This window comes from Erinaceus europaeus, chromosome 2, assembly GCF_950295315.1.
Source record: "Erinaceus europaeus chromosome 2, mEriEur2.1, whole genome shotgun sequence".
In the NCBI taxonomy this organism is placed as follows: domain Eukaryota; kingdom Metazoa; phylum Chordata; class Mammalia; order Eulipotyphla; family Erinaceidae; genus Erinaceus; species Erinaceus europaeus.
In genome coordinates, this window is record NC_080163.1 from 134,009,764 (window position 1) to 134,026,779 (window position 17,016).

Here is a 17,016-nt window from a genome sequence, read left to right on the forward strand (position 1 = left end):
ATGATTGTTCAACAATTTGTTTGGCTTTGTATGTTAACTCACTTTTCAGCCACCAGGTTCCAGATGCTAGCATGATGCCGATCAGACTTCCCTGGACAGACAACCCCACCAATGTGCCCTGGAGCTCCACTTCCCCAGAGCCCTGCCCCTCTAGGGAAAGAGAGAGACAGGCTTGGAGTATGGATCAACCTGTCAATGCCCAAGTTCAGCAGGGAAGCAATTACAGAGGCCAGATCTTCCACCTTCTGCATCCCACAATGATCTTGGGTCCATACTCCAGAGGGTTAAAGAATAGGAAAGCTATCAGGGGAAGGGATGGGATACGGAGGTCTGGTGGTGGGAATTGTGTGAAGTTGTACCCCTCTCATCCCATGGTTTTGTCAGTGTTTCCTTTTTATAAATAAAAGATTTTTAAAAAAATAAAGAAAAAGCTACAAAAAAAATATCTATGCAGTGAATTTAAAGGGCTCATGCATGTGCTCAGGAAACAAGTGGCTTAAGAAAAGGCACTTGGCTGAGATTCATCCCAGGAATGCAAGGCTGGTTCAACATCTGTAAGTCAATCAATGTCATTCACCACATCAATAAAAGCAAAGTCAAAAACAACATGATTATCTCAATAGATGCAGAGAAAACCTTTGACAAAATTCAACACCAATTCATGCTCAAAACTCTATAAAAAATGGGACTAGACGGGAAATTCCTCAAGATAGTGGAATCCATATATAGCAAACCTACAGCCAACATCATACTCAATGGACAGAAGCTGAAAGCATTCCCCCTCAGATTGGGGACTAGACAGGGTTGTCCACTGTCACTATTACTCTTCAACATAGTAGTGGAAGTTCTTGCCATAGCAATCAGGCAAGAGAAAGAAATCAAAGGAATACAGACTGGAAGGGAAGAAGTCAAGCTCTCACTATTTGCAGATGATATGATAGTATACATAGAAAGACCTAAAGAATCCAGTAGAAAATTACTGGAAGTTGTTAGGCAATATAGCAAGATATCAGGCTACAAAATCAATGTACAAAAATCAGTGGCATTTCTTTATGCAAACACTAAATCTGAAGAAGAAGACATCCAGAAATCACTCCCATTTACTGTTTCAGCAAAATCAATAAAATACCTAGGAATAAAGTTGACCAAGAAGTGAAAGACTTGTATACGGAAAACTATGAGCTGCTACTGAAGGAAATAGAAACTAATACCAAGAAATAGAAAGACATCCCATGCTCATGGATTGGAAGAATAAATATCATCAAAATGAATATTCTCCCCAGAGCCATATACAAATTTAATGCAATACCCATCACAGTTACACCATGCTTCTTTAAGAGAACAGAACAAACACTACATTCATTTATCTGGAACATGAAAACACCTAGAATTGCCAAAACCATCTTGAGGAAAAGAAACAGAAATGGAGACATCACACTCCCAGATCTCAAACTATATTATAAAGCCACCATCATCAAAACAGCCTGGTACTGAAACAAAAATAGGCACACAGACCAGTGGAACAGAATTGAAAGCCTAGAAATAAATCCCCACACGTATGGACATCTAATCTTTGATAAGGGGGCCCAGAGTATTAAATGGAAGAAGGAGGTTCTCTTCAATAAATGGTGCTGGGAAAACTTGGTTGAAACATGCAGAAGAATGAAATTGAACCACTTTATCTCACCAGAAACAAAAATCAACTCCAAATGGATCAAAGACCTGGATGTTAGACCAGAAACAATCAAATACTTAGAGGAAAACATTGGTAAAATATTTTCCCACCTACACCTCAAGGACATCTTTGATGAATCAAACCCAATTGCAAGGAAGACTAAAGCAGAAACAAACCAATGGGCAATGGGACTACATCAAATTGAAAAGCTTCTGCACATCCAAAGAAACTATTAAACAAAGAAACCCCTCACAGAATGGGAGGAGATCTTCACATGCCATACATCAGACAAGAGACTAATCACCAAAATATACAAAGAGCTCAGCAAACTTAGCACCAAAAAACAAATGACCCCATCCAAAAATGGGAAGAGGTTATGAACAAAACATTCACTACAGAGGAGATCCAAAAGGCTAACAAACATGAAAAACTACTCTAGGTCACTGATTGTCAGAGAAATGCAAATTAAGACAACATTGAGATACCACCTCACTCCTGTAAGAATGGCATACGTCAAAAAGGACAGCAGCAACAAATGCTAGAGAGGCTGTGGGGACAGAGGAACCCTTTTGCATTGCTGGTGGGAATGTAAATTGGTCCAGCCTCTGTGGAGAGCAGTCTGGAGAACTCTCACAGGCTAGACATGGACCTTCCATATGATCCAGTAATTCCACTCCTGGGGTTATACCCCAAAGACTCCATAACACCCAACCAAAAAGAGGTGTGCTCAACAAAAGATGAGTGGCTGAGAAAGCTGTGGTATATATATACAATGGAATACTATACAGCTATCAAGAACAATGAACCCACCTTCTCTTGGACAGAGCTAGAAGGAATTATGTGAAGTGAGCTAAGTCAGGAAGATAAATATGAGTACGGGATGATCCCACTCATCAACAGAAGTTGAGAAAGAAGATCTGAAAGGGAAACTAAAAGCAGGATCTGACTAAATTGAAAGTAGGGCACCAAAGTAAAAACCCTGTGGTGAGGGGAAGGGTGGACATGTAGGTTCCTGGGCCGGCTGGGGAGTGGGGGTGGGTGGGTGGGATGGGACACAGTCTTTTGGTGGTGGGAATGGTGTTTATGTACACTCTTAGTAAAGTGTAGTCATATAAATCACTAGTTAATTAATATTAGAGGGGGGAATTAATTGTATGCTTCAAAGTTTTTAAAACACAGACTGTGTCTTTTTAATATATAGGCTGTTTATTTGATATGCGGACTCTCTCAAAAGCCTAGACCAAGTAGATCAGAAGCAACCAATAGCACAGCTATATACAAGATACTGGGTATTATACAGCAAACCCTAAGAAAAGGACTTTTCAAAGTTAACCCAATTACCAAATAATTGATGATAACATTAACTATCCATTGTCTTTTTAAACCCTAAGACAGCAGGAACCTCACATTTCAACTATAAAGCCTGTATTTCCCCCAGTCCTGGAACCTTAGGATAGGGCCCAATTTTCCATATGCCTCTCCCAATCCATATCAAATAATATTGCATCTGCCGATCACAACCTAATCAATGCAATGATTGCCACCTCAACATGCTTCAGCTCTGACTGTGTCCAGAGACTTCAGGTGTGGAATCACCCTTCAGCTTCATTACTTGGGTGAGATCTTTCCTTTCATAGTATACTCTAATTCCATCCCAGGTGGTTCACTTTCTAACAAAGTCCCAAAACCTAGATATAAACCAGGTTCTGTGAGAGAGAGCATATGTTCACACGTATCCATAAACTAGTGCAAAATATATACCTGAATGCAAAAGTATACTAGAGTTTACAGTGAGTACCCCCCAACACTTCATCTCCACTATTCCAACCTTTGGGTACATGACTGCTCAACAATTTGTTTGGCTTTGTATGTTAACTTTCTTTTCAGCCACCAGGTTCCAGATGCCATCAGGATGCCGGCCAGGCTTCCCTGGACTGAAGACCCCACCAATGTGTCCTGGAGCTTCGCATACCCAGAGACCCACCCTACTAGGGAAAGAGAGAGGCAGACTGGGAGTATGGACTGACCACTCAACATCCATGTTCAGTGGGGAAGCAATTACAGAAGCCAGACCTTCCACCTTCTGCAACCCACAAGGACCCTGGGTCCAGGCTCCCAGAAGGATAGAGAATGGGAAAGCTATCAAGGGAGGTGATGGGATATGGAGATTGGGTGGTGGGAATTGTGTGGAGTTGTACCCCTCCTACCCTATGGTTTTGTTAATTTATCCTTTCTTAAATAAAAAAATAATAATAATAATAATAAAAAAGGTAGAACTGTGGGCATGGCTCAGTCTCTCTGGCCAGGTCTTCACGTAAGTATTAATTCTGCTCCTCTCTCTCCCTGTGTGTTACTCTTTCTCTCTCATGTCCTAACATGTGAATGTTCTCAATTTTCCCAAATAAAATTTAAAATTCCTGAAAAAAAAAAAAGAAAAAAAAGAAAGAAAACACACTTGGGACTGCTGTTTAGAGCTATAGAAGCCGCAGGTTCATTAGTGAAGCCCAGGGGAGCTGTCTGAGGAACCAGGGAATGGAAAACTACCTCTGTGGCAGCCAAAGGTCCATGAAACTAAATGTGTCCCAGCTGGCATAGAAACCCTGATAAACAGCATCAGAGTAACTTAGAGCTCACAGCTGGGTTCCTACTGTCAGGAATAAGTTTGTCAAGAGGAGGTCTGAACTTCCTGCCAACCCTGACCCCCCAACAAGGGCTCTGTTTAAGGGACATCAGACATCATAATACTTCACTTCTTCAAAACCCATCCCCTACCCCAAACCCCACCTGCAACTTAGTACAAAGCAGAACCCAGTGCCACCTGCTGGCCAACAGCAGAAATAAAAAACAAAACAAAACAAAACAAACAAAAGATGGGTAAAACTAGGAAATCAGGATGGTCAGACACTTAATGATGCAGATCCAGAAGAGAAAGACTTTATAACACATTTTCAGGAAATTTGAAGAAATAGAAAGTTCTCAACTTAATAAGCAGAAATGGATTAAGAAATCCATGACTTCAAAAAGTCACTTGATAAGAAAATGGAGAACTTGAAAACAGAGTGACAGGGTATGAAGGAAAATTTGACTGGTCTCAAAGACCAATCCAAGGAAGTTGACTTACCCATGAAGAAGAAAGAACATCAGAGATAGAAGACAAAAATGACAGCACTCTTGGACTTGTAAAGTAGGAGAAAAAGGATTCAGAAGAAATGAGGCAACTCTCCAAGAGACTAAAGACTCCATTAAAAAAGCGAATATCAGAACTATAGGAGACTCAGAAGGAAAGGGGAAAAGGAAAGGTGGAAAAAAACATATTCAAAGAAATAATCGCAGAATTTCCCCCCCCCAAAAAAAAATTTTGGGGATTTGATCAGGATGTAGATATTCAGGAAGCAGAGAGAATCCCAAATCTCTAAACCCAAGTAGACTCCTTCCAAGACACATCATTGTGACTATCAAAAGTCAAGGACAAAGAAAAAAAAACTACAAGCTGCTAGGGAAAAGAAGAATGTGACTTATAATAGCAGTATAGTCAGACTCACATCACACTTTTCTGTAGGAATCATGAAAATCAGAAGACAGTGGAGTGGTATAGTCAAGGTTTTAGAAGGCAATAACTACCAGCCACACATACTTTATCCTGCAAGACTATCATTCAAATATGAAGGAGCAAAAAGTAGCAGACATACAAAAACTAAAGGAGTTTTCCATTACCATATCTGACTTGCAAGAGTTATTAAAAGGAGTACCACAAAAAAAAAACCAAGAATCATTTAACAATCAACAAGACGATACACAGTAAAACAGACTCAGAAACATAGGTATGAACATTTATGGCAACTTTAAAGCATGAAAAGGGAAGAAGTGGTTAGAGGTTGTTCAAGCAAAGAACAATGAGACAAAAACAGTCTTAAAGACTCTCTTAGATGTATCTATATATAATATGTTTATGTATAAATAGTATATATATACTTTTATATACAACAGACCTAAATGTATAGTTTTATATGAGTTAAATGATGTCATTTTCTCTCTAATACTTTTAAATGTTTCTTTTATCTTTGTTTTTCTCATCCTTTTCATCATATAATACCTTGAAGTTCTTTAATGTAGTCTTTGTGATCATAGACTCTTGTTAATAGTTATATTGGTTACCAAATTATTTGCTTTACTCTGAGGGACAATTACCAAGTGGTTTTGCTCATGTGCACAATATGAAGAACTGATATACATGAACATGTTAAAAAGAAAAAAATGTAGTCATATCATTGCTAAAGCGAAAATTATGATGATCTTTCGGAGAACAGTGGAAAAGCAAGGGGAGGAGGGTGGGCACTATGGTGGTGGGTGCCATGTGGATTTATTACCCTGTAATCTTATGATCTTATAAGCCATTATTAAATAACTATAAAATTAAAAAGATACATGTACGCCTATGCTCACTGCAATGTACCATTTACAGTAGTCAAGACTTGGAAAGAACCCAAGTACCCACTGATAGACAAATTAGTTAAGAAGTTGTGGCATATATAAACAATGGAATACTATTTAACAAAGACAATAATGAAATATTTCTCTTTGCTCCAAGCATGGCTAGAACTACATGGGATCATGCTAAGTAAAATAACTCAGAAGGAAGACAAATACTGAATGATCTCACTTACAAGTCAGATATAACAGAAGGTAACAAAGTCAGAAGAAAACAGTTTCTTACACAAAAGTAAAAGCCCACAGAACTGAGATCACAATGGGAAAGTGGAGGTAAAGGAGTTGGTAAGGGTTAAGGGAAAATTCCATAAGCCTTGGTACAGGGTATAGTGTGATGACACATTATGAACCGGAAAGATATTGAGCCCCTAAAACATACAATATCGTAAACCAACATTACCACAATACAAAATTTAGGAAACACAACAAAAACAATCAGCCCCACTAAGTGAAGGAAACAATAACTATTCCCACAGCTGTTAAAACACTTGAATTTTTTTTTTTTACATTTTCCTTCAAAAGGGCCCTCCAGTCCTTAGCTACTTACAAAACTGACTCAAAGAGAGTGGTGCTTTGCCTGTGAAATTAATAAGGTTGCTATCTCTTAGCTGTAGTATTTTTTTTGTGCCCTTGGAGTATCTCTCCCTACTCCAGTTTCTTTTCTGTTTCTAGGGTAAAATGTTGCAATCACTGTAGACGAGGCTAGCCACAGTCATTTATTATGTCCCAGTAAAGATATATTTTGTGGACAGTCTCATTACTTCTTGCCAGTTTTGCTACTATCAATCAAGCAAAACCAAATATGAACAAGACTAATTTTACCACAAAAATCTGAAGTTAGCAATTTGCACAATACATTTCATACTGTGGTTTCAGTACTTCCAGACAACATAGGACAGTAAATAATTACGTGAGTGGAGTCAGAGACTCTCTAGGGAACTAACAAATTGATGGAAAGTGAGTTTCTTGTCTCTTGGTCAGAACAGGGTCAAATTCACCACTCAAGTGAACTGCTGAATCAAACTTCTTTGGAAGTGCTCTTTATTTGAAGGGTTCAGCAAACAAATTGCATGACTTAACTGATCTTGCCCAGCATATCTGTGGCAATGCCAAAAATCAGTAATCTTAGATTGCCTGGAAGGACACGAAGATTATAGAGTGTGCTGACCTCAGAGAATGTCAAAGACTTGTTAAATTCAAGTTCCAATTTTACACAGGTGCAAATCATTTGACATCTCTGAGCTTCAGTTTCATTCAGGGCTTTAAGTAAGGGAATTAATAATATGTCCTCTCCTAGTCTTCTAAATATCAAGACTTAGTGATATGAAAGTCTTACCTCCCTGTATTATTTACAGAAACCTCACTCTACTTCCCTAAATAATTACTGACCATTAGTTTGTCAACTAAGTTCTATTATCCCCCATCATAAGATGTGGGAGGTAACTCAGTGATAGAACATGTCTGGATTCAATTTCTTTTCTTTTTTCCATTTTTTTGAAACTCATATATATATGATAGACACAGAGAGAAACCAAGAGGGAAGGTGGAGATAGGGAAAGAGTTAGAGAGACACCTGTAACGCTGCTTGTGAAGCTTCCTCGCTGCTGGTAGCATGAGGAGCTTATACCTGGGTTCTTATATACCTGGTTCAGTGTCACCACCCAACCCCCAAAATGAAAGTTTTAACATGACTGTAGAAGCATTCTTTGACTTAGTTCTATTTCCTTAATTAAATTTTTTTTAGTTTTTGTTTGTTTTGTTATGATGCTGGGAAATTGAACCCAGATGACAGGCCAGGCAGTAGCACACCTGGCTGAGTGCACATATTACCATGTGCAAGTACACAGGTGCAAGCCCCTGGTCCCCACCTGCAAGGGTTATGCTTCACAAGCTATGAAGAAGTGTTACAATTATCTACCTATCTCCTTTTCCATCACCACCTTCCCTCTCAAGGAACTGGATTCAAGCCCTTGGTCCCCACCTATGGAGGGAGGGAGGATGTGTCATGAATAGTGAAGCAGAGCTGCAGGTATCTCTTTCTCTCTCCCTTTCTATCTCCCTCTTCCCTCTCAATTTCTAAATGCTAAAAAAAAAATAAATTACTAGAACACTTTCACTTCTTTTATAATGAGTCCTGGATTTTTTTTTTTAAAAAACTACAGTGACATAGACTTACAATTAATTGTAATAATCACAATTGAAACAAAGTCCATGCAGGTAAGTCTGCACCACTATTTTCAGGTAATTATTTAATGATTTCAATTGCAAAATATATCATTCTAAATTACTTAATATATTATATTCTGGCTTCCCTTTATTAGCCTTTAGGAGGACAAAAGAACTTCCTTATGGTTTATTAGAGCAAAATATATAACTGACCATAAACCTGCTCTGTGGAGTACTATCACTATGACTGCTTATATATTAATAATAATGCATCACCCCACACCTTTGGGGAAAAGTGCCCACTTGCCAACTTTGACTTCTGAATTGAAATATCTCCACTTCAGTAAGAGACATAATACTGAGAAAATGCTGAATAAGAGCGGTGGCTCTATTTCTTGATTATGCCAGTGGTTAATGTCACCTCTAAGGTGACAGCCACCTCACCAGACACTAAAGGAAAAATACTGCTGTATCCTTACTTATAGTTTCATTCAAGAAACCACATGTTCAACAAGAAGGTTCTTTTTAAAAAGCATGTTCTAAATACTAATAGCTTTTGGAATAATGTAAAGTTTCCCATCACCCAGTTGAAAAATGTAAAACGTAAGCAATTAACCATTTAAGTGTCTCTTGTAGTGGGAGAGGGGGCCTCCTGGGACCTCAAGCATGTGTCATTTCACTATTCCCCTGCTAACTTTTTCACTCTATTTTAGAAAGAGAGAAGGAGAGATATTACAGCAGCACTCCATATTTGTGAAGCTTCCTTTTATCACAGTGTTCCCACATGAAGCCAGAGCTCAAACATGGGGTCTCATAGATGGTAAGACATATATGCTCTACCAGATGAGCTTCTCTCCAGGCTCCTCTATTTGTATGTGTATAAATACTAAATAATATTTTAATTTCCTATTTTTTGTTTAGTTTTAGTTTTGCTTTATTCTTATCAATGTAGCCTTATATAATATTATTCATAATCTCTCAAAGGATTTGTTTTTTTAATATCAAGTAACTTCAATTATTTCTCAGATTTAGGTAATAAAATCTTCTCTAGAGTAAAGTCAACTGCCTAACAAGCTTGATTTTATCACAGAGGGAGCATCCACAGGAAGAAGGGAAGGGAGTATTCTGGTTCAAGAAAACAGTAATGAGTAAACACTGGATATGATAAAATTTACACTTGGTCTCCTTAATTGCTAGACCACTGGTTCAAACTCTTATTGTCAAAAAAGTAAATATATCTCAGAGCTGCTTTAATGAAGACTATATCCAGTGGGTGACTAGAAACTGTTACAAATGTGATTGAGTACTTCCCACTGAGCATGTACTTGTTTCTTCTGAAACATTGTTAAGGAAGTGTGAAGACTTTCATCAACATCCCATGCTAAATTTCTTTCCTTGTACGAATTCATACTTCAAACAGCTGCAGAGACTTAAATCAGAACTTATTTAGTAAAATGACAAGCCAATGACTGCTTGGAAACATTCCATGATGAATTGTATTTAGATAGTCATTACTGTTTTTCACTAATGGAAGGTTATAGGTTCTGATCACTGATAACCCACAATAAAAATGAAAGCATATTCTTACTAGCAGTTCATTTCATATAAGAAGAATGCAACAAGACAATTGAGTTTAACTATGTAATCTAAAGAGAATGGTTTTAAATATATATATCCAAGTTGACACTATAACATCAGGATATGAAATCAACTTTTCCACACAAGATTATGTTTTAATATACAAATACTCATTTCCTCTAGCCCAGGACTAAATCCAAGTATAGGTATTAATCCCCAAGCTTGTACAACAATCAATCCAGATATGGAATCACTGGGAGAATGCAACATACCTAAGGTAATAAAAATGTGTTGGGCAGTAGATATACTATGGTGGATAAAGCACTGTGTAGGGTAAGATTAAGTGTGAATCTGAGTTCTAATATGGACTTTGACTAGCTTTTGTGACCTTTGAACTACTTACTTCTTTAGGCTTTAGTTTGTTTTTTTTTTTCCAAATGTAAAAAACTAGGGACTAGATTAGATTATCATCGAAGTCTTCTTCAAGTCTTGGTTCTATTGATCTATGAGCACTGTTGGTTTTAAAACTAAATCAAAGGGCTGGGGAGGTGGCTCAACACTGGATCAGATGTCTTGCATATGTGGGACTCTCAATTCAGTCCTCGGTACCACATAAAAAGACAAAGCAAAACTATAATTTTTCCTTCCTTCCTTCCTTCCTTCCTTCCCAATAAAAATCCTGAAGACTTGGGACACTAAATAATAATAATAATAATTATGAAGGAAAACTATATATATATATATATATATATATATATATATATATATATATAATCTCAATCTGCCAGTATCTCTTCTGAATGGATGGGTATTTATATTCTGAGCACTGTATTCCTCAGGTTTTCAAACATGGGAGAAACCATTTAGGCAGGATTTATATCTGACTGAGCAATATTTCTATTGGAGACATTTGTTCTTTGGTCCTTTAACTTGTGAATTTTAAGTTTGCTCTGGTGTAGTCAAAATAATCATTTTATATCCCCTCTCTTAATAGGAATATCCTCCCTTCCACAACATGTAGAACTTTTGAAAAAGAATATTGCATACCTGTGTCATAATGCAAGATGAGTCTTTTGCTGTGATTTCCCACAGTCTGTGGCTCAAATTGTACCTCCAGCTGCATGGACTCACCCACATTAAGAGTTCCAGAAGATGGCTCTATGGAGAAAGGCCTGCAATACACATGGAGACTAACCATCAGAACACACCCTGACTGGAAGACATGAGTTCCAGTTCTGCAAGACAGGACACTACAAGTCAGAAAGCCAAGTATGAAGTATACAGGCATTAAGAACTTTCCTTTTAATGTTAAAATAACAGTAACACATTGGCAAGACAAGAAAAATTTGTGTCCTTGACATCCAGCCATTCTTCTAACTATCACTAAGTGATTCTAGTAAGGGACAGAGTTATAATATATACATAAACACTGTAATCTACAAAACAACAGAACCTACAAAGATATGAAAATCAAGTTTTTAAAAGTTCAGAGATAATAGGAATTCATGATGAAAACATATGTCTGAGTGCCACAAGGAAAAGTGGTAACAGAATCACAAGGGTAATTTGAGAACATTTAACAAAGGGTCTACTTAGAAGGAGGGGGGAGACTTCACTCATTAGATAAATTGAAATTAAAAATCCCATTGAGATTTTACCTCACATTTCGAGAATGGCCTACATCAATGAAACAGGAAATGATAAATGTAGTCAAGGATGGTGCTGCCATTATGGATAACAGTATGGAGAATTCTTAAACAAATAAAAATGGAACTATCTTATGATCCAACAACACCACTCTTGTACATTTATCTAAAAGGCATGAAAATATTAATTTGAAAGAAAAGCACCACCATGTTCATAACTGCATTATTCATAATAGGGAAAACATGGAAACAACCTAAATACCCACTGAAAGATGGCTGGATAAAGAAGTTATGGGTTATATACTCCATGGAGTACTGCATAACAAAACTAAAAGATGATGATGATGTGTCCTTCAGGAAAAAAATGGATAGAACTGGATGTGATTATACTTAGTATAATAAGCAAGGAAGTGAAATACAATTGCTGGATGGTTTAACTCATATGTGGACTGCAGCTATACAGGAATTAAAAAAAAAAAAAAAAGGAGCCAATCCATCTCTTAAACCTTGAGAGAATTATGGTTATCTTTGAGTACAGTGGGGGCATAGAACTTTGGTGAACTATACCTCCATTATCTTATGATCTTATAACCCACTAATAAATAATAAAAAAATATAAAAGGAGGGAGAGGAGCATGAGGCGAAGGTTGTAAGAAATGATGCCATCACCTAACGTTATTAATAGTAGAGCTGTTATCACCTCTAAACCCAAGATCCATGAAGAAGGAATAGTTTCAAAGCCCTTGAGAGTTCTGGGAGAACTTAAACCTTATGAGAAATAAAGAATTTTAGTTGGCCTAGATGGCCTCACAGGGAAGACACTTGGGGGGAAAAGCATCCTGGCCTCACATTCCTCTCCTATTTATTTGCCTGCCATGTCTGCTATTGGTTTAATCTAAGCAGAAGCCGAAAGGCATGGGAGTCTGTTGACCTTGCCATACAGGTCAGCCTCTTGGGTAATAACAAGCTGGAGAAGAGTAGAGAGTATGTTTTGAAAAGAAAAGTGAGGCAAGTTCTTTGTCTTAAAACTAGAAATTGGGCATGTCAACATGGTGGGTAAGTAAGGTAGATCTGGGAATAGGAAAAAAGTTTCATCAGATTTTCCTGGGAGGACATAGTGTGAGAGAAGATGGTGGTGCACCAGATTAAGTGCTCACAAGGACCCAGGATCAAGCACCTGGTCCCCCCCCTGCAGGACTGCTGGTGTGTCTCTGTTTTTCTTCCTCTCTATCTCCCCCTCCACTCTCAATTTCACTCTGTCTCTATCCAATAATAAATAAATAAATAATATTAAAAGAGAGAGAGAGAGAGATGAAAAGAAAGAGAGAGAGAGAGAAGTTGGATCTGATCATGAAGTACCTTGAATAACTTACAGATTTCTATCTTCCAAATAGGAAACCCAGCCCATTTAATTATTTTCATGGTTCATTTCACTCCTTTAAATAGCTAGTTTTTCAAAGTAATACATTGGACAGTGTATTTGGCAGGCTAACCTAACTCTGATTCTTTTTTTTTTTTTCAAAACTTCTTTTGGAGTCTGTTCTTTGAGTCTTCCCTTGGATAATGAAATTAATTTCAGAAACTTAAGCTTTCCTCCATGCAGCTGCAGAGCTTATGGCAAGCAGAGTTAATTGAGAGTAGTACTGCAGGAGACTTCTAATGCTTCCTATCACAATTGTTTGTCTCAAGTAGCCTCCCCCAGGGCTCTGTTCTGGCTCCTACTACGCTATTTAATATTTACATCAATGACCTCCCAGAAACTTCTTCAAGGAAGGTCATCTACGCCGATGACATCTGCTGTGCAACTCAGGCATCAAAGTTCGACATCCTCAAGGAGACACTCACGAAAGACATGTCTCTGATATCTGATTACTGTAAAAAATGGCGACTAATCCCTAGCACTGCAAAAACGGTATCATCTGTTTTCCATCTACACCATGCTTCGGCCTCACGTGAGCTTAATGTGCAGCTTGGCGATACGAGAATCCGGCATGAAGCCCAGTCAGTCTATCTTGGCGTTACTCTCAATCACACTCTCATTTTACGAACATCTCATAAAAACTGCAGCAAAGGTAGGCGCGAGGAATAACATCATTGCAAGACTGGCCAGCTCCTCATGGGGCGCGAGCGCTTCCACACTACGATCATCCTCTCTGGCATTATGCTATTCCACTGCAGAATACTGTGCCCCAGTATGGTTCCGTAGCCCCCATGTCCACTTGGTCGATTCCAAATTATATTCCTCCATGAGGATCATTTCTGGAACCATCCGTTCCACCCCGGTTCCATGGCTGCCAGTTCTTAGCAACATCGCCCCGCCAGATATTCGTTGGGATGTGGCATCATCTAAGTTCATTTCCCACGTCTACGCTCGACCGGACCTGCCAATATACACGGATATCTTCGCCCACCCTGTCCAATGCTTGACGTCTCGTCACCCAATCTGGTCCCCTACGCCTACACTGAACTTCTCTGTTCCCGTCTCTTGGAAACAGAGTTGGCAGTCAGGTGAGGTAAAGAACAAACACCTCATCACAGACTCCTGCAAGCGTCAACCCGGCTTTGACCTAGCACGTTATGATTGGGTCCTCCTCAATCGCTATCGAACAGGCCATGGCCGGTGCGCCGCTATGTTCCATCGCTGGGGAGCCAGAGACGACCGGAACTGCCCCTGCGGCTACAGACAGACTATGACCCACATAGTCAACGACTGCCACCTCTCCAGATTCAAAGGAGGTCTCGAAACTTTACATCAGGCTCAACCTGACGCTGTTGACTGGCTACGGAAGAAGGGCAAACGCTAGAAGAAGAACAATTGTTTATCTTCCCTAGTGCTATCTGGATCTACTTCTTATTTGGTTTCTTTCTCCATTCTGTCTCATAGCTGCAATACTACTCTTCCATTGAACCTCAGCATATCTGTAGATGCAGCTTGAGTGGTGCTTACTTCCATGGAGCCAATTCTGAATTCCAAAACCCTGCTCTGCCCAAGACTTTGGGCAAATCATTTAATTTCAGTCTCTTTCTTTGCAAAATGAGAAGAATGACAACACCTTCTTAGGACTAAAAGCAGTGATACAGACAATATCACTTCAATATTGCTAAGGTTAATGTCTAGCACATAAGAGGGGCTTTGTGTTTTTTTGCTATTCCTATTATGTCCCTTACTTTTCTAGATGGAAGATGAGCCTGAGAATGAACTTCAGTGCTTAGATGAATTCAAGGATTTATCATTCTCTAAATCTTCCACATATAGTTCTAGAGATAATCGTTAAAAAAAAAAAACATATACAGGTTATAGTACATTAATCTCTTATTCAAACAGTCTCAGTGGCCCTCACAAGCTACGTAACAAAATCCAACTTCCAGGCATCTGATACCCCACATAATCTGCTTCCAACCAGTTTCTGTCTTCTCAGTGAACATGTACACCTGTCTAAATAGTCACCTATCCCCTTGGGCTACAATGGAAGGAAGTAGGCTAGGAAGCCTTCAGTCTTTACACTCATAGCTTCCCCTAGAACTGCACCTCCTCACCTATCCAACCAAGTTGAGTGCCCTAAACAGACTTCCAGAGCTAAGGCCACATAGTAGCATTCACTATTTTGCATGCCATATTCTTTCCAAAGTCTCTTATCATAGCCCAGACTACAAGTCACCCTCTACACAGAATCTTACTGATCCTCTATCCTGTAAGTAATGTCTCCTTGCTTTCAAGAGTTTATATATATATATATATATATATATATATATATATATATATATATATATATTACTTCTGACATTAATTCATCATGTACTAAAAATGGTTCTCAAGTCTTTCTATCTGTTGATATGAAAGGAGATGGAAAACAAATAAATGTTCATGACCATGTACTCAATGCTGGGTGCTGCACCAGGCACTTTATAGGTCCATTTTTCTAATGCTAGGGGAAAAAAAAACTTTTGAAAAGTAGGTATTTTCATTTTAGACATGAGAAAACATTATATTTGAAATGGGCAGGTAATAAGCTAAGTAGTGATGGATATATAATGATAGAACAAGGATAGAAGTCTGCCTTCAAGTTAAAGTTCTTTTTGCCAACCTCAAACCACCTTTAAAGTCTCTTGGTTAAATTAGTGTTTGTGTCTCTCACCATGTCATGCATGTCCTTTACTCTCAGAAGAGACTATTGAATTAAATCACAACAAACTTTTAAAGGGAAATGAAAAGATCTATAATAATCAATTACTATTTAGAGCATGTTGGTGGGCCATGGAGAAAGCTCAGACTATTCTAGCATAGAACCTGCATGTCTGAGGTCGCAGAGACCACTGGTTCAATCCCTTGTCCCATGCATGCCAAGGACATAGAGTGTTCTGGAATTCCTATCATCCCCCACACTCACACATTATTCTTTTCAAATATTTCTTGGTAGCAAAATAACAGTTTTGCAATGAATTGTATAAAATTACATCAGAGAGCCTAAGCTAATCTTCTAAGGAGAAAATGACCCTTTTCATGGAGCTCCAGAAATCCAAATACCATAAATTACAACAATATTTCTCCTGTCATGCTAATTATTGGGATTATGTTACATTAAACTCCTGTAACAGGTAGAAAAAAATCACCAGGACTAGCCACTACTATTTGGAACTACCTAAGCTTTCTTAATAAATCATATATTAATTGGGTGGAACATGCTAAATTTGGTGCATAAACATTGTCTACAATTAGATTTTATGCTTTGTTTTACTAAAAGCAGGCAAAATATTGAGTAGCAGAAAATATTTGGGTGGGGTCGACAGCAATGTGATAATGCATCAAATTTGCATGCCTGAGGCCCTAGAGGTCACAGATTCAATCCCTAATATCACCATAAGCCAGAACTAAGCAGCATTTTGCTCTCTAGCTCTTACAAAAATAAATAAATAAATAAATAAGTGTTGTTACAAAGAAGTAAGAGGTACTGTGTTCAAGGGAATAAGGCTGACTGTATTTATCGAAACATATTGGTTTTGACATCACATCCTCAATTACTAGCCAATACCCAACTAGAAAGGAAACTTACTTTGGGAAAATCATCAAGAATTAGAAAGATTTTAATTTTTTTATTCAGTTAAAAACTATTTGTGACTATTCCCTGCAAATAATTCAATATTTTAGTAGACAACTATATATCAATTCTTTTATATGAAATATTGAATACTAGTAATTTTTTTCTTAATATAACCTATCTTATTAACTAATTCCTAATTTGAGGGCTTGATTTCTTAATCCTTTACCTTCTAAAATTAATATTATTTTAACTGAAATAGTTATTCTGTACTGTTAGAGTTTGAGGTCAATTTTGTAATAAAGTTGAACAGTGATTAATTACGATTTCTATATATTTTACAAGACATAGAAGCTCCTTTTACTGGTGTAAAAAACTATTATGCCTAGTTTATAGTGCTTGGAGCATGTTTTTCCTTCTAAATTCT

General features: G+C 37.9%; 1 protein-coding gene across 1 annotated transcript in view; it reads right to left on the reverse strand.

Annotated features, from left to right (window-relative positions):
* Positions 1-17,016, reverse strand: part of HYDIN (HYDIN axonemal central pair apparatus protein) — a 477,232-nt gene that overhangs the window by 370,360 nt on the left and 89,856 nt on the right. The window contains exon 7 of the mRNA XM_060172033.1: positions 10,955-11,079. Within this exon, the coding sequence (XP_060028016.1) occupies positions 10,955-11,079 (125 nt within the window). The remainder of the gene's footprint in view (positions 1-10,954; positions 11,080-17,016) is intronic.